Raw genomic sequence first — 22585 nt, forward strand, 5'->3', positions numbered from 1 at the left:
CTGGATGACAAGGTATTAATAAGAGTGACAAAGTAGACCTGTTTGGCAGCATGGAGGGAGGAATTGTATGTTAAGAAAGCAGATGTATATAGGGTGAATGCTTGCTGAGATTTGGTTTTATGCCACAATCGCTCCAGTGCACAACTACAGTATGTCTCTTAAGATTTCTGGTGTCGTCAGTCTGCCACGGTTGTGATGGTTGGGGCCTGATATTTTGTGTAGTTAGAGGAGCAAGTGAGTCAAGTGTGGATGCAAGTGAATTGTTGTAGACAGCAGTAGATAGGGCAGGGCAGGACAGGGGAGAGATTCTGTCATAGAGGCAGTCAGTTGCAGAGTGGAAAGGAGCAGGGTTTAAGTTTTGAAGGTTTCTGCGGGTAATTGTTTGCTACTTGGAGGGATAAGTGTTTGAAGACGAGGAGACTGTGAAGGTGATGAGATTGTGATCAGAGAGAGGAAAGGGGGTGTTTGTGAGGCTGTAAGGAGTGCAAAAATGGAAGAAAACAAGGTCTAATGTATTCCCATCAGAGTGAGTGGAGGAATATGTCCATTGTGTTAAGGCAAAAGATGAGGTTAGGTTGAAGAGTTGGGATGTAGCTTGGTTGTTCACATTACCGGGGATGTTAAAATCTCCAAGAATGATAGTGGGCATTTCAGAGGAGAAAAAGTAGGGTATCCAAGCAGAGAAGTCATCAAGAAACAGCAACACCAGTCCAGGAGGCCAGCAGATCACTGCAATCCTCAGAGAAATGGGAGAAAACAGCTGAATACAGTGAGTCTCGAAAGAAGAGAAGGATAGAGAAGGAGGATTAGGGAGGAATTGAAAGGTGGGGATAGAAGCAAACCAACTCCACCTCCTTTCCGACCACTGGGTCTGGGTGAGTGAGTCCAGAGAAGGCCTGCATAGGAAAGTGCTGCGGGAGAAGCAGAACCTGATGTTTGAAGCCAGGTTTCTGTAATTCCTAGTAGGTTAAGGGAGCGGGAGACAAAAAGGTCATGGACAGAGGTGAGTTTATTACAGACAGAGTGGGCATTCCAGAGTGCACTTGAAAAAGGGAGGGTGGTTTTTTGGAGCACGGGGATTGATATTAAATTGAGTGGATTGCGGCTATTCCTGGAGAAAGGAGGGTGCCTGGTGTGGGGGTGAGACACTGGAGGACCGGGGTTTGGGGAGATATCCTTAGAGGTTAGGAGAGGAAGGAGGGTGAGGAAAGTAAGATGGGAGTGGGATGTATATGAGTGCACATGCCTTCCTGTCCTGGTGTTTGGGTCAGCTGATGAGTAAAGTATCATCAGGAGGTGATGAGAGCAGTAGTAGGGAGATGGTAGCAGTGAGGGTGAGATGTATAAGCTTTGGGGTGGAGCAGAGGGGTAAAGAAATGAGATTTTGAGAACAGAGGATAGTAATATGAAAAGGAAGAGTAGAGGGGGCATATTAAAAGGTAGATGGAGTGGGAATCAGACTTGTAGGAGATGTTTCCCAGGGTGTTTGCTTGCAGTCCATCCAGCATGCAGTAGACTTCTTTGTTGTATCTTCCTACTGCTTGAGTTATCCTGTTTTAGTTAAACTGATGTGTTCAATTGCTGTTTTGTACTCCAGCAGAAAATGCACTGCTGTGTTCAACTGCTGTTTTGCATTCCAGCAGAAAATTCCCTGCTGTGTTCAACTGCTGTTTTGCACCTCAGCAGATAATGTACTCACGCAGGACAATGCCCCCGTCTGCGACTGTACCCCCCGTCTGTGACCTCCCCCATAAGCTGGTCTAAATTTATAGGGAGATGATGAAATGAGCTATTCTTCTCCGCCTTAATTAGGAACTGATAAGGATCACACAAATTTGGGCGGAGGTTGGTCAAAACCAGACCAGCCTCAGACATAGGCCAATGTCATAAAAGATGATTGATTCTCTGATCACAGAAAGGCAAAAGGAGGTGAGAATCAGTCACCACAAACAGACAAAAAAATATAGGACTAATTATTCTGAGTTTTGCAGAAAGTCACTGTGTAGCAGGAAGACAGTTTAAGGTGGAGATCACACAGCAGCATTTACCCCAGCCTTTTCTATTCATGGAAGTCATTACTACAATTTCTATCAATAAAATACAATCTATGAATGGAGGGGGCAGACCTGTTAATCAGCAGCCTGTCCTCCTTTCACAGATTCTGTTATATTCACAGACACTACTTACTATTGATCCAATATGGTCCTTGTGCTACTGGCTCCTGCATCCATTGAAATCTTCCTCCATTGATCCCCCCCCCCCACCAACACCTGTTGCTGCAGGGGTTAATAGAGCCGACAGACCTATGATAAACACACTTTAAGTGTGTCTGACTATGCCCACTGCCTACTGTTTCTGCCCAGTTCTTCCATTCATAGAAGATATACTATTGCTTCAGTGAATAAGACGCAATCTATGAACAGAGGGGGCAGACTTCTCATTCATCTGCCCATCCTCCATTCATTATAGCAGGGGTGAAGTGGGGCAAAGTTGGAGATTGATTTCAATGCATACATGAGCTAGCAGCAGAAGGAAAGGACTAGTCCCAATATTGTATGTGGTCTCCCTGTAATTGATAGTTTCCGTGTTACTGATTTATCATGCCTTTTTCCGCACTGTGTCTCTGTGTGGAGGCAGTTATCTTGGTAGAGGCAGGGCTTTACTTTCTTATTTCAGAGCCTCCAGCAAGGAGAACAGTGAGCAGCAAAGTAGTGACATCACAAAATCTCACCCCAAATCTTCAGAGACTAACAATCAGAGACAGCAGTGCCTTAAATGATCATGTGCTGCAAATATACAGCTATGAGACTGTAGATACAGGAGTGCCTGCACAACCTCATATGCCAGGAATTACACTGCTAGTTTTCAGGAAGAATTTAAGATAGAAGGTAGATTTTCAGACTGCTTAGACACAATTATCATATCTAGATGTTTTCTATAAGATAGCAATCTTTACTTTTTGAGTTCAAGTCCACTTTAAATATATTTCAAAATGGCACACAATAACAAATTGTTACACTAAACATGACTCAACATGCTAGATATTTACCATCTTTGTGAATATATATGTTGAAACCATCAAATGCAGTTGGCGGCTTTGGTGGGAACCAGCTGATTAAGACTTTAAAGCTAGGTGGAGGAAGAGGATCTTGGACAGTTTCAGCGGAGAAGCTTACTGAAGTGGGATTCTCATAGTCTGGGGGGATTTCATTCACAAACCCTTCAACATCCACTGTTGCAGTCTCACTTGTCCACCAGTAGGGTGGAGCTGTTGTTTCAGAGCTGCTGTTAGCTAGATATTTCTCTTCAGTCCAGTTATAAGAGGAACTAGCTGCAGAACTCTCAAACTGATCATCAAACATTTCTGCCGACTTCTCAGTGGGGTTGATGAGTTTGGTTTCTGTTGTGGATGTCTCCACGGTAATTCTTTCAGCTGGATCTTCTGAAATGCTAAGGTTTACAAGGAATATTTGTATGGAAATATTTTGAGGTGGATAAGGTGCTTAAGGGAAAGAAGAAGAAATAGTGAATTAATTGTGCTTCTTGTGTTAAAATATATGATATGTATTGAGAACATAGTATTAATACAATAATCATATGTATGTAATTGCAGCTTGCTAAGTAGATCAACATTTTCCCTACAGTCAGAGGAACTTGCCAAACTAATACAACTCTTCTTTCACAGTGCCTGCAATACTATAGGACTGTTTGCTTGCATGGTTGTCACATTGTGGATGATATACAGTATAATGAACATGGAAAGCCAGGTCAGCTTTTGCTGGGAAAGGGTGACAGGGGAGCAGTCAAATTTACCAACTGATTGTTGCCTGTGTATTGTATATGACTGCCCACTTGGGGCCCAGGTATTTTCATGATTGCTGTTTTTTGCCTATGTGTTGTGAAGCCACCACTGTTTAGAGAACCACATCACTATAATTTAGTCCCCTTATGGATCTTTATTACAAAAGCATGCCACCATTTTTTTTTCAGAATGCCATTATTATTCCTGTTTCACCAAGGTGCCCTACATGTGGTGCTAGTAGCACTTGGATTTTAGGTATTCATTTACCAACATAAATATATAGAACATTCAGATTAAGAAAGTTTTTTGTGTTTCTGGTTTTTGGCCATTATTAGTATTTGTTTAATTTCATAATCATTACTAAAAATAATTTTAACAGAGGCCCTGTGTGTCCAATATGGCACTGATAAACCTGCAAGTATGAAAGAAAAAAAGTTTACAGAAAATGTGTTGGTTAAAAAAATGTTAATTAAAACTAGGTTCTGTTTTACCATGCTCATTATGAGTAAACTACATGGGTTTAAACACACATATCGGGCCATGTCCACCTTGAATAAACCACACCTATCATACAGCAGGCATAGTGCACTCCAAACCCCCTTCCCCTTCTTGCTCAGGTTTTCCAAGTACCAAAAGGTGGCAGCCTTAGTATAAAAATTAAAGCAGGGGGTGGCAGAGGCTTCACTGCCCATTAACATTTCATTTCAGCAACATACACTCACCAGTCACTTTATTAGGTACACCTGTTCAATTGCTTGGTAACACAAATTGTTAATCAGCCAATCACATGCAGCAACTCAATGCATTTAGGCATCTAGACGTGGTGAAGACAACTTGCTGAAGTTCAAACTGAGCATCAGAATGGGGAAGAAAGGGGATTTAAGAGACCTTGAACATGGCATGGTTGTTGGTGCCAGATGGGCTGATCTGAGTATTTAAAAAACTGCTGATCTACTGGGATTTTCATGCACAATCATCTCTAGGGTTTACAGAGAATGGTCCGAAAAAGAGAAAATATCCAGTGAGCTGCAGTTGTGTGGACGAAAATGTCTTGTTGATGTCAGAGGTCAGAGGAGAATGGGCAGACTGGTTTGAGATGATAGAAAGGCAACAGTAACTCATGTCAATATGGGCCATGGAATGTTTCCAACACCTTGGGGTATCTATGTCATGAAGAATTAAGGCAGTTCTGAAGGCAAAAGGGGGTCCAACCCAGTGCTAGTGAGGTGAACCTAATAAAGTGGCTGGTGAGTGTAAGTGGTCATGATGGACCTCCTTACTGGATGTCAGAAATCCACTCTGCCATGTCTGCAGCCTGATCTCCAGTGCAGACATGGCAGAGTTTGGGTGCAGTTTGGGTGATCAGGTGTTTGGGATTTAATATTGAGTGACTCTCAGAATTTCCATGTGCCTTGATACTGTCTTGTGTTCAGTGGCGTCCCAAGGCAGATGGGAGGGGGGAGGGGTGCGTGGGGTGACACCGGACCCACTCCACGAAAAGGTAAGTTGTAAAGCAAGTCGACGATCCCTGCAGGATGGATTGATCTGCGGATTGAGCATAATGGATCGGAGTCTGATCCATTATACTCCCCAATCCACAGATCCAATCCATCCTGTGGGGATCGTCGGCTTGCTTTACAACTTACCTTTTCGTGGAGCGTGTCCAGTGTCACCCCAAATAGGTTGCATGCCGACGATCCCCGCAGGATGGATCAGATCTGCAGATTGGGGAGCATAATGGATTGAACTCTGATCCATTAGCTCAATCTCCAGATCCGATCCATTCTGCGGGGATCGTCGGAGGGGGTGTCACCAAGTGTTATCGCACCGGGTGACACCAACCCTAGGGACGCCCCTGCTTGTGTTTTGTAGATGGCATTATAATCTCTGAAATTAGAAAAAAAAAGACTTCAATTCTGAAGAGAGTTGTGATCTGTTGCTGAATTTATCTGTTTTATTATAAGACCATTGTCTCTATCTCAGAAAGAAGAATGGACCCTGCATTTACTGGACCTGGCATACAGATAAACAGAGTGTACCTGGATACAGACCGGGGTCTATGAGTCACCTATGGCAATGTTTTCAGCTATTGACCACACAGCAGTCTGTTTATGTGGGAAAAAAACATTTGATGTCTGGGAGATTTCAAGGCCAAGAAAATATTTAAATGTTACAGATGGATATATAGTATATGTCCTGGAGAATAATGGCACATGTCATATGTCTGGAGAAAATGTCATACATGCATTCCACAAAACAGAGATGTAACCAGATGTGCATCCAACAAGACCAGAGCACCACATAACCACCCCATAATCATTTTACATATATATCATTCCAGATCAAATGTGTCCATCTTGTAAGTAAAAATATTACATATAAAGATGGCACTTCCTTTAAATATAGATTGGAGTTCCTGGGAATGCCGGCAATGTGGATAACATCATTTGTAGCCATGATACACTGCATATTTAAGTTATTATTGTATGTCTTCTCTCCTTACCTGTCCGGTGTTGCTGTGGCTCATGTCCTATCCCACTGCTTTTAACTAAGGTGGTTTTATTAAACGTGGCCTTTGATACCAGCTGGAAGGTGATATTAGAATAGCAGATCCCTGGCATCAAGTGATTAAACACAGTTTTGCCCTTGAAGAAATCTGCAAATATATATTTATACATTTAATTTCAGGATACTGAAACAGATGATTTTTCCTCCAAAGAATAAATACATAGAAGAGTCATGTCAGAAACCTGTTCATGCTTCCTTGTGTTTTCTTACTGTATTATTAATAGTTGGGACCCATAATAGGGTCCTACAATGACCATACACAGTCCAACATGTGCGAACATGGGATTGTGCATTGTTAAATTAGAAGGAAATGGCAGCGCTTCAGAACAAGAAGTGCTTTTTTCTTTAAAAAAAAATGATCAGATTTTAAAAATAATCTGCAGAAAAAAAAGTATTTTAGAGGAATACAGAAAATCAGAGAAAATCTGTTGTGATAACTAAGCATGTTATCTTGGCACTTTATTTGGGTAATAATCAGCTATTTATCCTATTTCTATCATTAGCGCTGCACTTTTTACATTTATAAAAAAAAAGATGTTTTCTACTTTCGGTTATAAAAAATATCCAGTAAATTCAAAGTTAGTCCTAAATTTATTCTGCTACATGTCTTTAGTTAAAAAAAAATCCTAATACGTGTATATCAATTTTTGTGAAAGTTATAGCGTCTACAAACTATGGTATATATAGCTTTTACTTTCTGACTGCCCATCAAATTTCTTGAGGTGCTAAAATGCCAGGGCGGTAACCCCCCCCCCACCAAATGACCCCCTTTTGAAAAGTACACTCCCCAAGGAATTTGCTGAGAGGCATGTTGAGTCCATGGAAGATTTTATTTTTACCACAAAATTTTGGAAAATGACAAAAAAATGTATTTTATTTTACACAAAATTGTCACTTATTGCTCACACATGCCATGCGTATATGTGGAATAACACCTCAAAACACATTCTGCTACTTCTCCCGAAGTGGGGATACCACATGTGAGAGACTTTTTGGCAGCCTAGCTACATACAGGTCCCAAAAATCCAATGACCATCTCCAGGTTTTGAAAGGGCATAATTCCTCATGTCACTTCCTCACTATCTATAACAGTTTTGGAGGCCCTAAAATGCCAGGATAGTAAGAACACCCCTGCAAATGACCCTTTTTTGAAAAGTAGACAACTCAATGAATTTGCTAAGAGGCATGGTGAGTATTTTGCAGATATAATTTTTGTCACATGGTTTTGAAAAAGAAAAAAAGAAAATAAAAACTAAATTTTCGTTTTCTTTCTTTGCTTTCCAAAAACTTGTGGCAACAAATGAGATCTGCAAAATACTCACCATGCCTCTTAGCAAATACCTTGGAGCGTCTACATTCCAAAAAGGGATCATGAACATGAACATGCAAATCAGTGCATAATTTGTTAGACATGCATTTCTTTTGAATTTTTAGTTGCTATTCTGTCTCTCAGTGTTTCAATACATCTACCATTCGATTTTTAGACTGATCATTTCTTTGTGAGTGGGAAAACATTCAAAATCAGCAAGAGATCAAATACTTATTTCCTTCACTGTATTTGCGCAACGATTTTTCTAATTTTTGTGGGAAAAAATACACTTTTTAGAACTTTAATGCAAAAAACACAATATATTGCCCAATTGTTTGATAAAATATAAAAAATTAAGTTAGACCAAGTAACTGGATATCAAACATGACATGCTTTAAAACTGCGCACATCCGTGCAATGGCAACAAACTGCATACATTTTTTAAATCTATAGGCGACATTTTAAAAGCCTTTACAGGTCACCACTTATTTACCCAGGAGGTCTAGTTCTAGAATTACTGCCCTCAATCTGATGTTTGTGGTGATACCTCACATGCAAGGTACAATCTCTGTTTACATACCGACATGGGACCACCGCTTGCATTTGCCTTTGCGTGCGAGCACTGGTTGGGGGTGGGGGTGAATTTTTTATTTATTTATTTTTGCATTGTCTCTTTTATATTTTTTTTATCACATTTATTGTTATCACAGGGAATGTAAATATCCCCTGTGATAACAATAGGCAGTGACAGATACTCATTTCTGAGAAATCTGGAGTCTATTAGACTCTAGATCTCTCCTCTGCCCTTAGAGCATCCAATTACACCAAGATCAGTGTGATCAGATGTTGTCCCGATTTTAAAATGGCACTGTTTATATCCTGTGAAACAGAAATGATGAAATGCTCGTAGCTTCCGTTCTCTTAGGCCAGGGTTCTCCAAACTTTCCAAGCAAAGGGCTGGTTTACTGTCCTTCGGGGTTTGGGGGGGCGGACTGTGGCCAGTGGGGGTAGAAAATGCCCAGGCATCAGTGCACACTCATTGGTTTTAATGGGAGGAATAGTACCTAATTGTTGAATTTGATTGTGTCAGTAGAGGGAATGGTGCCCCGTCATTGGTGTCAGTTGGTGGAATGTGCCCCAAAGGCCTGATAAGGGCAAACAAAGGGCCACATCTGGCCCCCCGGGCCACAGTTTGGAGACCACTGTCTTAGACCATAGAGATGACTGGAGGCCTTTCAGTCTCCGATTATCTCTATGGTCAGCCAGCGGAACTGCCAGCTGCATTCTTGGATTCCCCTGTGGGACAGGAGAGCCCAAGAAATTGTGGAAGGGTGTGTGTGTGGGAGGGGGATTCCTTCCTGCTGCTTGAAAAAGCGATCCAGTGGCTAATTAGCTGCTGGGATTGTTTTTACATGAAAACCAACTGAAAAGCCAGCTAGCTGATAAAAAACAATACCAGGATGGTGCCTGTAGCTTCAGGCATCATCCCAGTATAACCACTCAAGTCCAGTGACGTACCAGTACATTGCTGGTCCTTGTTAGGCATACAGTTGCAAGAAAAAGTATGTGAACCCCTTGGGATTACGTGGAGTTTTGCATGAATTGGGCATAAAATGTGCTCTGAACGTCATCTAAGTCACAACAATAGAAGAACACAGTCTGCTGAACATAATACTACACAAACATTAGATGTTACCATGGTTTAATTTCACATAACATGTAAACATTCACAGTGCAGGGAGGAAAAAGTATGTGAACCTTTGGACTTAATAACTGGTTGACCCTCCTTTGGCAGCAATAACCTCAACCAAACGTTTCCTGTAGCTGCAGATCAGACCTGCACAACGATCTGGAGTAATTTTGGACCACTCCTCTTCACAAAACTGTTTCAGTGTAGCAATATTCTTTGGATGTCTGGTGTGAATCGCTCTCTTAAGGTCATGCCACAGCATTTCAATCGGGTTGAGGTTAGGACTCTGACTGGGCCACTCCAGAAGGCGTATTCTGTGCTGTTGCAGCCATTGTTTTGTTGAATTACTTGTATGCTTTGGGTTATTGTCCTGTTGCATCACCCATCCTCTGCGGAGCTTCAGTTGGAGGACAGATGGTCGTACGTTTTCCTGCAAAATGTCTTGATAAACTCTGGAATTCATTTTCCCATCAATGACAACAATCCGTCCAGGCCCTGAGGCAGCAAAGCAGCCCCAAACCATGATGCTCCCTCCGCCATGTTTTACAGTGGGGATGAGGTTTTGATGTTGGTGTGCTGTGCCTTTTTTTCTCCACACATAGTGTTGTGTGTTCTTCCCAAACAACTCAATCTTGGTTTCATCTGTCCACAGTATATTTTGCCAGTAGTGCTGTGGAACATCCAGGTGCTCTTTTGCAAACTTCAAACGTGCTGCAATATTCTTTTTGGACAGCAATGGCTTCCTCCGTGGTGTCCTCCCATGTACTCCATTCTTGTTTAATGTTTTCCTTATTGTAGATGTGTCAACAAAAATGTTAGCATGTGCCAGAGATTTCTGTAGGTCTTTAGCTGACACTCTGGGATTCTTCTTTACCTCATGCAGCATTCTGCGCTGTGCTCTTGCAGTCATTTTTACAGGACGACCAAGCCTAGGGAGAGTAGCAACAGTGCTAAACTTTCTCCATTTGTAGACAGTCTGTCTTACCGTGGACACATGAACATCAAGGCTTTTTGAGATACTTTTGTAACCCTTTCCAGCTTCATGCAAGTCAACAATTCTTGATCGTAGGTCCTCTGAGAGCTCTTTTCTGCGAGGTATGACAGTGCTTCTTGAAACCAGTAAACCCAAAACAAGTGTGTGTTTTTTAAGGGCAGGACAGCTGTCAGCAACACATCCAATATCATCACACTGATTGGAGTCAAGGTTGGCTCACTCCTGGCTCCAATTAGCTCTGGGAGAAGTCATTAAGCTAGGGCCTCACATACTTTTTCCTCCCTGCACTGTGAATGTTTACATGTTATGTGCAATTAAACCATGGCAACATCTACTGTTTGTGTAGTATTATGTTCAGCAGACTGTGTTCTTCTATTGTTGTTACTTAGATGACGTTCAGAGCACATTTTATGCCCAATTCATGCAAAACTCCACATAATCCCAAGGGGTTCACATACTTTTTCTTGCAACTGTATATGTAAATAGCAGAGAACATGGGCATATGATGAATTGGGTCTGTGGATCAATTTGACTGCAATTCATTATTTTTTGTAATGCTCATGTTGAGGGTTAGGCCCAAAAAAGTTTTAAATTCAGAAACCATGATAGATTTCCATGCAAATTGTCTGGCAAGAGCTGAATTTGTGTGGGCGGTGATGTATTGTTGTGCATATAAATTGCTTTGGCCCACAATCAATTGATACAAATCTTCTGCGTGAAAAACAGCTGAGGAGCCAAACGCTAGTGCTGGCAGCGAACAGGGCTAATCCTGCTAACACTGTGTTTTTGGGGACACTATACAAAGGAGGCACTAGTATAGTTCTGTTTGTGATCAATATTTTGATCCGTACAAATACTATACTAGTAATGGCGGTGGTCAGAGAACTACAGCGTGAGTGTGATAGTGTGCGGGCAATCTAACGCTAGCTGACCCTGGCTGGGAGGGGAGCTTATAGACCCTGGCGTTATCTGATGTCGTTAGTGGCAATAATACAGAGATCAGTGAAAAATTCAATATATTGACACTGTACTAATGGTACTGGCTGGGTGACGGGGTGATCAAAGAGTTAATAGGGGCGATCAAAGGGTTAAATGTGCTAATCTAACGTGTGTGTAAAATGTAGTGCTTTTACTCACAGTGCTGTGTTCTCTCTTCTCTCCCTGGAGCGGCATAGGGGGCAGTGGGGGGGGGGTGCACGAATGCGTATGCACACCCAGAAATAGAAAGCAACATAAGCGTATGTTGCTTTGCCCAGAGCAATCACTTGCCTGCTCATTGTGGGCAGGCAAGTGGCAAGTAGTTAAAAAAAAAAAATTCTCTCAATATTTTTTTTTTTAAACATTCTTTTTTTTTTCCTATTTAAAAAAAAAATACTTTCATCAAAGTATTACAATGTTACCATAGTAACATTGTACTACTCTGGGGGGGGAATCATTTTTTTTTTGTTTGTTTTTTACACTTTGCATTGCAGGAGCAATAGTGAATATTGCACCTGCAATGCATTGCTTGCTTTGAACTGTCATGAATGGGTTAAGTTCATGACGGCTCAAAATACAATGATCTGTGATTGGCTCCAGCTGGTCACATGTACAGGGTTCTGTGACTGGCCCCATGTATCACATGAGAGCTGTGGGCCAATCACAGCTCACCAGAAAGAGAAGCAGAACTGTTGTAAATCAGATTAATTCATAACACCTTTGTTGTTATTGTGATCATGTGATCGCAAGGCGATCACATGATCACAATCACATGATCACAACTTGAAATCAGTCCAGATTGGGAAGACATAGATGACAGTTAGATGGCAGTTCACATGCTTGTACAGAAGGACCGGGTGGACAATTTGGGGTTTATTTACTAAAGCTGGAGAGTGCAAAATCAGACTCACTTCTGCATAGAAACCAATCAGCTTCCAGGTTTCATTACCAAAGCTTCATTGAACAAGCTGAGGTTAGAAGCTGATTGGTTTCTATGCAGAAGGGAGTCTGATTTTGGACTCTCCAGCTTTAGTAAATAAACCCCTTGGTGTAGGTGAAAGCAAACAGCATAAATATATGACTAACCTTTATAAAACACAGAGCGGAAGTTGTTTCCTTCCCAGTAACTGATATTTACTCTGCTGAAGACATTAAACTTCTCTGGATATTTAACTTCAAAAACAACTCCGGTTTCTGGAGATGGTTGGTAGTCATGGACTAAAAGCTGGGTTATGGAAAGAGGTTCTAGAAGGCAAAAAAGAATATAGGACATTAGAAGTATATAGGGAAATTACATATAATCATTACTGATCATTGCATCACCTGCCATTTTGTAGCATTATCAGCCATTTTAGTGTTTAGCAATAGTTTGGACCAACAATCTGTCAGCCTTATCTTGGAGAACACATCTGATGTATCTGATGTACATGGACTGTGATATAATGTTACTTAATTATTGGATAGGTACAAAGAAACTGGTTGCTATTGACCATTGGTGTTAAAGTCTTTAGCTTGAAAGGTAGAATGCTATAAAACCTATATGATTACAAGGGGAGGCTTGATGGTCTGGCTTGTCAGATGTGTTAAAATCTTTACTAAATACCAAAATTGTGCCGCACTTCATTCAAAATTACTAAATGTAAATCATATGTGCATCCTAGTGCTGCTATTAATAATAAGTATCAAAGTACTAAAGTCAAATAAATGGAATAAGTAAATCAATCAATGTCAATTTCCAGAAACAAAGTCCATATACAAGTGAGAAAAATATGAAAAAGGTCAGAATACATATACTTGTTTAAAACATGTGCATGTTTTAAATAAAAGCTTACCTGATTTGAACCTACTCACAGACATTGCTTTAACTGGTTTGCATCCACGCTTTGTTGTAACTTTACCTGACAAATGGGGGGTGCGGAACCCCTAAACATAGGACAGCATAGTCCTCTGCAGAAATATACATTTCTGGCACAATTCAGAGTTCATTATATGGGGTAATCAAGCAAGAACCAGATTTTTTGTAGTACTGGTTGTCCAAAATGTACTTATATGTACATTGCAGCAACAAAATCTTATTAAACAAATGAAAATGAATGTAGCAGGCCTGGCTTCTTTAAAGATCAGCTGAGTGCAATGCATGGTATTTACATTATGCATGGCGGCTGCTTAAATCCCTATATTATGGCCATCTACAGGCAGGAAAAGTGCCTGTTAGTTCCTTTGTTCAGTTCTTTATGTAAGTGGTATGAAATTAGATAATTTCTGCATTAATGACAATTATATCTGGCACCTGGCTGGCAAAAAGCAAAGTCTAAACCTCTGATATTTGACATTGTAGCAGCAGGAATTTTGTGAAAGAAGAAATTGCAAGCCGAGTTTTTCTCTAAGGCCATGTTCACACAAGGGATCCAATCAGGTTCGCCTCTCATGTTCAGATGGACCCTCCACCCCTATGGTGTAAAGGGACTTGTGTCCGTTTACACCTGCTTTCCTCCAGTCTGATCCAGGGGTTGGGTGTAAATGGGCAGTGGAATCCATTTACTCGCGGCTGCCCATAGAGCAGAGCGGGCTCTTTCCAGGTCTGCTCTGCATAAATTGAGCAGACACAGATCTGTTATCTGCCCACTCTGCTCTGATCAACAGGGGATCAGCAGTTAGATCCCCTGCTGATCTCAACAGAGTTCGCCCCATGTGAAAGGGGCCTTAGGCATTGCAGTCTATGGGACAGAAACCATTTTCTTGTTACACTGGTGCATTGGACTCTTGTAGTGTAGGACACTTGTCAGGAGCAAGCAGGGGCGGACTGACCATTTGGAAACTCGTGCACTGCCCGAGGGCCCGAGGTCAGTAGAGGGCCCCATGAGATGCCCCTGGTACCTTTTTTATAGGCTTTTTTGAGTTTGGGCAAGGACACAGGGGCCCCATGATCCCCTATTGCCCGGGGACCCCATGAGTTGTCAGTCCGCCCCTGGGAGCAAGCTTACAAAATATGTAACCGAGTTCCAAAAAATGAACATGAATAGTGATTTAGGAGATGGAAGATGGAACCCCAGAGTGCCGTGGGGCCAGACAGTTGACGCACCCAAAAGTGAGTCAAATGGTGAAGACTAGTTAATGGCCATAAATATCAACAAGCATCTAAGTCAACCCTTGACTGAAAGATATTAATCTTTTTCAGGCAGCTGTTTTTTATGTATTTTTGGAAAGGAGACAGAGTAATTTTCTAATCTAATAAAGTGTAATGAAAAGGCAAACTTTTTTTCATTTTGCTTAGAGTAGTGCGGGCCATAGATGGGATGAAAAACGGCCGAAAATTGGCCGAAAAAAAAAATCGGCCGATTTTTGGATCGTTAGTGCGGTAATTGGTCGGCCATTTTTAGTGATTTTTGACCTTTTGGATTATCGGCCCTGCTGGAAAATAGTCGGCCAAATTTGTCGTTCTGCCAATTTTCGCGGCAATGATGGACAAATCTGCCGATCTTTGACATTTGACAGTGACATGAAAGAAGAAGGAAAAGAAGAAAGGAAAAAAAGAGAATATGAATGAGAAGAAGAAATAGAATATGAATAAAAAGAAGAAATAGAATATAAAGAAGAAGAAATAGAATATGAATAAGAAGAAATAGAAGAAATAGAATATGAAGAAGAAGAAAAAAACAGAATTTCAATCCGATATTATATTTGACATTTAAAAGTATAGCAACATTGTATCTATTTGTATCCGAATAGAAACATCTGTATCCGAAATGGATACAAATAGATACAATGATGCAACTTTTTCTTCTTCATATTCTATTTCTTCTGCTTCTTCATATTCTATTTCTTCTTTTTATTCATATTCTATTTCTTCTTCTTCTTCTGCATATTCTATTTCTCCTTCTTCTACATATTCTATATAATTGCCGGCCGTAGACGGGACGAAAATCAGCCGACTTTTTTTTACCAATTGTGGTAACGTCGGCTGATTGAACGACCAATTTTTTGTTTTTCTAAAAAAAAAAACGGCCGGTTTTCTCCCCGTCTATGGCCTGCATAAGTGAGGGCTATAACCCCTGTCACATTTTTTTTTTACATCTGTTCCATTAGAGAGATTTCCCTTCATTTCCTGTCCCATAGCCAAAACAGGAAGTGAGAGGAAATTCCTCCATAGTGAGGGATTCCTGAGGTGTCACCAGGCTCACCAGAACTAGTGTCCCCATTGGAAGTTTTCTTCTCTATTACTGTTCTGGTGTCAACCAAAAATTTGGGATTTTCTTTTACTTTCAATAATAATGGTAAACAGGACAAGTAGAGGGAGTGTCTTCTCTGATTCTCCCCTTCTTCTACTGTCCCCAAACCATCTGCTGATAGTACAGAGCAATAGGAGGCACTCTGCACATGCTCAGTTTATTGTGTATGGCTATAGAGTTTTTTGTTTCCTTTGGGAGGGTGCATGTGATCAGCACAGGGCCAATCAGCACTGTCCAGACATAGGGTCAGGGGTTATGCAGCCTCATAAGACAGTCAGAGCAGAATGAAAACTCCTTCTACAAGCTTTGACCAGTACTCAGCTGGACACTGATAGAAGTCACATGACTGCTACAGTACATACTGCTGATGAGAAAAGATATTCTGCAGTTTATATTTACTAAAGTAATTGCATTTCCATGTTCTGTGTACTGTGGGAGACCAGATATGATGAATGTAGGGTCGTAAATTTAGTGACACTTTCATTTTTAAGGCTAAGAACATTTTATGTGGCCTTTATAGCTATTCTCTATGAACAGCAGGAGTTAGGCAGCCATCCTGAATAATAAAGTTTATTAAATAATGATAGTATGGAGTGTGGTCTGCTTTTGTATTGCTTCCTGTAGATCAGGAATGGGACAAACCCCATATTTTGCCTTGTATCTGCGACTGGTGTATACAGCTGAGAAAGCCTGGATTGATGTAATCCAGTCTCAGAAAAGTACAGATATTTGCTATGCTTAGTGATCCGTTTACATACTTTTCAACCAGAAATTTGAAAATGCCACAAGTACAATCCATTGGGAGGGTCAGGTTTGGCTGAGAAGTAAAGTCTCTTTGTGGAGTTTTGTCACACAGAACGCTAATACTTACTGGTCAGCACTGTCACAGATCTGGCTGGTCTTGAAGTCAAGTTGGAGTTTACCACCATCAGGGTCACTGTGTAAAAATGATCATGGTAACTGGCATTAAACACCAGCGGTTTAGGCAGTGAGCTATTGGATTCTTCAAACTGGAGAAAATAACTCTTTGACTCGCCAGTGATTTTTGCAACATAGACAGATGATGAGGCCGTTAAATCTGATTCTTCCAATGACATGATGAGAAGGTTGCTATCAGTCACCACCACTTGAAACATGGAAGTTTCCTGTCAATAAAAAAGTAAAATATGTTAAATAACTACAGTAGGGGACTGGACTGTATAAGAAGGTGAGTCTGTAACCTTGTACATACTGGCCGGAAATCCAGGACTTGGACAACCAGTGAATGAAAGGTAACCAATAAGTGACACACACGCCTTCTCTTTCGCAAGTTTATCTCTTTGATTCTCTGAAATTGTCATATTTTTCTTGGTGACACAAATGCAGGCCATAGATGGGTCGAAAATCGGCCGATTTTTCGGCCGAAAATAAAATCGGCCGATTTTCGGATCGTTAGTGGGCGATTTGGTCGGCCGTTTTTCGGTATTTTGGCCGTTTTTTTTTTCGGTAAAGTTGGAAAAAATCGGCCGATTTTGCCCATCGGCCGATTTTCGCGGCAATTAGTGGGCAAATCGGCTGATTTTTTACCGATAAAAAATCTGCGCATGAGCAGTGACCTGCAAGAGGAAGACAAAAAGAAGAAAAAGAAGAAGAGGAAGACGATGAAGAAGAGGATGAAGAAGAAGAAGAGGAAGAAGAAGAGGATGAAGAAGAAGAGGATGAGGATGAAGAAGAAGAAGAGGATGAGGATGAAGAAGAAGAAGAAGAAGAAGAGGATGAGGATGAAGAAGAAGAAGAAGAAGAAGAGGATGAGGATGATGATGAAGAAGAGGATGAGGATGATGAAGAAGAAGAGGATGAGGATGAGGAAGAAGAAGAGGATGAGGAAGAAGAAGAAGAGGATGAGGATGAAGAAGAAGAAGATGAAGAAGAGGATGAGGATGAAGAAGAAGAAGAAGAGGATGAGGATGATGATGATGAAGAAGAAGAGGATGAGGATGAAGAAGAGGATGAGGATGAAGAAGAGGAAGAAGAAGAAGAGGATGAGGATGATGAAGAAGAGGATGAGGATGATGATGAAGAAGAAGAGGATGATGATGATGATGATGATGAAGAAGAGGATGAGGATGCAGAAGAAGAAGAGGATGAGGATGATGAAGAAGAAGAGGATGAGGATGAAGAAGAAGAAGAAGAAGAAGAGGATGAGGATGAAGAAGAAGAGGATGAAGAAGAAGAGGATGAGGATGAAGAAGAAGAATAAGAGGATGAAGAAGAGGATGAGGATGAAGAAGAAGAAGAAGAAGAAGAGGATGAGGATGAGGATGATGAAGAAGAGGATGAGGATGAAGAAGAAGAAGAAGAAGAGGATGAGGATGAGGATGAAGAAGAAGAAGAAGAAGAAGTAGGATGAAAATAAGAAGAATTCCAGTCCAGCAAAAAGTGTCTCTGCAGAGAGCTCCGCTATTTCTGACAGTTCTCTGACAGTTCCTTGACATTTACAGCGGTTGAAACATTGTATCTATTTGTTTCCGAATAAAAACATCTGTATCCTAAATGGAAACAAATAGATACATTGTTGCAACTTCTATAAATGTCATGGAACTGTCAGAGAACTGTCAAAGAAATAGCAGAGCTCTCTGCAGGGACACTTTTTGCCGGCTCTAGACGGGTAGAAAATCGGCCGATTTTTTTTACCATTGATGGTAACATCGGCCACTTGAACAACCGATTTTTCGTTTTTTAAAAGAAAAATCTGCAGTTTTTCTCCCCATCTATGGCCTGCAAAATTCTCTTAGAAGAATGACTTATAGGGATCCTGGTGCACTGTAATGTTCATACTGACAATATCTCATGGTTACATAATACTGAGCAAACACATTGCATCCACCTGGAAGCTCATTGAGGTCCTGCTGGGCTGAGCTTGAAACAGTGTCATGCTACTGTATGGGTGGATTAAAGAGAAAATTCACCCTTATAAAAATGCAACAAAGGCACATTTAGGGCCAGGTCACACCAGAACACGGTGTGGGGAAACGTGCGTTCCATGCAAGTTTCCCACACCGCGTTCAAAACACTGCACTTGCGATCTGTAGCGAGTGTTAGTGTTAATTTAACAACAACCCAAATGCAGGTTACAAACGCAGTACATTTGCCTGCACAGGATCACATGGCACATTAGTACCAGTTGATGTGTGCTTTGTAAAGTACTACTTTTGGTGCGTGATTCAGAATGAATGGGCTGAAATTGCACTGTACCTGGATTGCATGTGAATCACACAGGAACTCACAGCACATTCCTGTAAAATTTATGGTGTGAACCAGCCTTAGAAATGTTAGTAATGGCAATCTACAAACCGATACTTAGAATAATTGTAGGCTTTTTATTCTTTGCATATTCTTTTTTTCACTCCATTTTTCTCAGGGTGGCTGTTTGCACTAAGAGCAGATTAATTCATCTCACTTTACTTCCTGGACAGTGCACGTCATTTGAGGGGGGAGGCCGTGATGATGTAATGTAGCTTCCCAGGGTGCATATGTGAGACCAGGGCTACATCACCAGTGCCTCAGTCAACCATAAAGTGGAAAAACACTAATTGTAAGTAAAAGCAAAAAATGTTTATCTAATGAATGTAAGATCATTTTTAGAGATGTGCACGAACAAAACAATTGTTTCATTTCAGATTAGTTTGTTAAATTCATTTTGTTTTGTCATATTCGTTATGTTAGAATGATTTGTTTTCGGAATTTGTTTTGTATATCCAGATTTGTTTTATATATTTGTTATTTCCAAATCGATTTGAAATTTCATATTTGAATTTCAGAAGATGACTATGTTTGTTCTATTTTATTCTGTTCTATTCTAATTTATTCTAGTTTGTTCTATTCTATTTTACTTTATTCTGTTCTGTTCTTTTATTTTCTATTCTGTTCTATTTTTTTCTATTATATTTTCATTCTTTTATTTTCTATTCTATTTTATTTTTTATTCTATTTTATTATTTTTCCAATAAATTGCTTTACTTTCTATTCTATTCTGTTTTATTCTATTCCTTTATTTTCTATTCTATTCCTTTCTATTCTATTCCTTTATTTTATTTTCTATTCTATTCCTTTATTTTCTATTCTATTCTGTTTTACTCTATTCTTTTCTATCCTATATTATTCTATTCTATAAAGCAGCCTAAGTAGGAAACATCTTATTTAACTTTTATGCCTTACTGTAGTTATTGTAATATGTTTCCATTTCTAAATAAAATTAATTTTAAAATTCAGATTCATTTTCAAATTTGAATTCTTTTTTAAATTCATTTTGAGTTAAAATTCAGATAATTCGTTTCATTATAATTTATTTCGGATTCACTGAAATTCATTACAATTGTGATTCAGAAAGTCGAAAATGTTGTCTGAATTTCATTTCGAATCACACATGTCTAGATGATATCATATCAGTATGCGGAGCTCATGATGATTTGAATTTTGAGGAAAGGTGGGGGATAAGGTCTGCTTCATATTTAACCACTTGCCGCCCACCCACCGCAAATAAACGGTGGCAGGGCGGCACTCGTAGGCAAAAGCACGTTTTAAAACGGCTGCCTTCAAAACAGGTAGGGGGCGCGCGCGAGGCACGCGCCCGCCCTACTTGTCCCACGGGTGTCAGCAGCGGGTGTCAGCCGCCGGGTCACGGCTGGTTTTTACCGGCCGTTTTCCCGCGATTGATGGTGATCGCTGACACAGAGCAGGGCTGCATTGTTTACACACAGCCCTGTTCTGTGTCAGTTCTCTGACAGCTTGTGAGAAGCTGCAGAGTTTCTCTCCCTCGATCAGCTCCCCCCTCCCTCCGCCTGTCCAGTACACACCCCCGCCCCCTAGTAAAACACTCCCCTTACACAGCAAATTCTAAAAATGTTAACCCCTTCCTCCGCAGTGACATTAGTACAGTTTCAGTGGTTTTCTTTCACTGATCACTGTATTGGTGTCACTGGGGATGTCAGTGACCCCAAGTCAGTTCCCCCCCAGTGTCAAAATGTCCGCCGCAGTCCCGCCATAAGTCGCTGGTGGCCGCCATATGTCGCTGACTGCCGCCATATGTCGCTGATCGGCGCCATTATTAGTATAAATAAAAATTAAAAATTCCAGTATCTTTCCCGCCATTTGTAAACGCTATAACTTTTACGTAAACCAATTAATTTACATGTATTGGGATTTTTTTTAGCAAAGATGTCGCAGAATGCATTTTGGCAGAAATTTATGACTAAATTTGATTTTTGCATTTTTTTTTACCTGGACATGTTTTATAGCAAAAAGTCCAAAATATAGTTTTTTTTCCTCAAAATTGTCAGCCTTTTTTTTATAGCGCAAAAAATAAAAACCGCACAGGCGATCAAATACCACCGAAAGAAAGCTCAATTTGTGGGGAAAAAAGGATGTAAATTTCATTTATGTACCGTATTGCATGACCACGCAATTGTCCGTTAAACTAGCGCAGCGCTGTATAGCAGAAAAATGGCGTAAATTGCAGTATTTATACCATAGTTTGTAGACGCTATAACTTCCACACAAAGCAATCAATATACACTTATTGGGATTTTTTTTACCAAAAACATGTAGCAGAATACATTTTGGCCTAAATTTATAACCAACTTTGAGTTTACTATATATTTTTTATAGCTGAAAGTAAAAAATATTGTTTTTCTTCAAAATTTTTGGCATTTTTTTGTTTATAGCGTGAAAAATAAAAAGCGCACAGGTGATCAAATTACACTGAAAGAAAGCTCTATTTGTGTGAAAAAAAGGACGTAAATTTAGTTTGGGTGCAGCATTGCATGACCGCGCCATTATCAGTTGAATTAGTGCAGCGCCGAGTAGCAAAAAGAGGCCTGGTCATTAAGGGGGTAAATCCTCAGGAGCTCAAGTAGTTAAAGAGCCAGTATAGATAAATTTTGCTACAATAAATCACACAAGGCTGCACCTACTGAGGGAGAATATTTTTTTCAGTATTTCAGTGTTTTCAAAATTATTTTGTCTTACATAAAATTTATTTTTACAATTTAATAAAATATTGTTTTTTTTACTATTTGATAATACTGTGGAACAAATTCTTTATTTATATAGATAAAAAATAGGGGTTCATCATTAATTTGATTTATTTTTGAAGATTCTGTTTGAAGGGTTTTTTTTTTCTATGGTATTTTTAAGATTTGTCTCCAAACCCAAGCCTGAAATGTGTGTGAATGCAGACTGAAATCTGGAATTTTTCACATCACCTCCTGATTGGAATTATTATTATTAGTTGGGTTTTGTCAGTTAAAATCTGTTGTTTTCCCTGGGGTTCCCATCCTACCCCCTCTCCTCTACAGACTTTCAGCTGCCCAGTTGTGCATTCATGTACATCAATCCAGTTTGTAGAGTCACTTAGTAAAATGGTTACTGTCTCCTTTATATTTTATTTTAGGGAAGTGGAATCCAATCTGCATTTTAAGAACCAACGTTTTCATATATAAAACACTTCCAGGATTTAGAGTGTTGAAGAATATTCCAGAATCTGACTTTTTTTTTCCTTATAATCTGTGTGCTGCCCACTGAATTTCTCTTTAGCTTCTCCATCATTAGGAACAAATCTCATTGCCATTCAAATGATGAGTGCCAATCCTCCCTGCAGCCCATCAGTGTTTCTGGTACCAAAGTACAGATAATTAGCTATTTACAGTCTGCAGTTTAAATCAACATTCTGTTGTCAACAAGCTGCCACCAGAGAGAATATTTTCCCACAGATTCAGCATGACTAATGAAACCACAAACAACAGTTATGTTTGAAGCATCTCTATAATTTATATTTTCCATGTTTTTCTCCTCAAAGATTTAGAATGTGAGACGTTTGAAAATCTTTATACTTGTACATTCTAATACATCATTCAGCCTGGGTTCACATACATGCGGTGTGGTATATCGCATGTGATTCACACAGGAACCGCACCGCATTCACATACAATTTGTGTGCGGTGCGATAGAAGCTATATATTATGTATGGCTCTAATCA

General features: G+C 40.1%; 1 protein-coding gene across 3 annotated transcripts in view; it reads right to left on the minus strand.

The window, feature by feature from the left end:
• PTPRO (protein tyrosine phosphatase receptor type O) overlaps nt 1–22585 on the minus strand; it is a 114039-nt gene that overhangs the window by 67320 nt on the left and 24134 nt on the right. For all 3 annotated transcript variants that reach the window (XM_089669848.1, XM_089669850.1, XM_089669849.1), the window contains exons 2-5: nt 16442–16715; nt 12428–12586; nt 6306–6458; nt 3050–3502 (exon numbers count right to left, since the gene is read on the minus strand). In XM_089669848.1, coding sequence (XP_089525974.1) covers nt 3050–3502; nt 6306–6458; nt 12428–12586; nt 16442–16715 — 1039 coding nt within the window. The remainder of the gene's footprint in view (nt 1–3049; nt 3503–6305; nt 6459–12427; nt 12587–16441; nt 16716–22585) is intronic.

This window comes from Staurois parvus, unplaced genomic scaffold, assembly GCF_062004578.1.
Source record: "Staurois parvus isolate SC_StPar_1 unplaced genomic scaffold, SC_StPar_1.0 ptg000010l, whole genome shotgun sequence".
NCBI lineage: Eukaryota > Metazoa > Chordata > Amphibia > Anura > Ranidae > Staurois > Staurois parvus.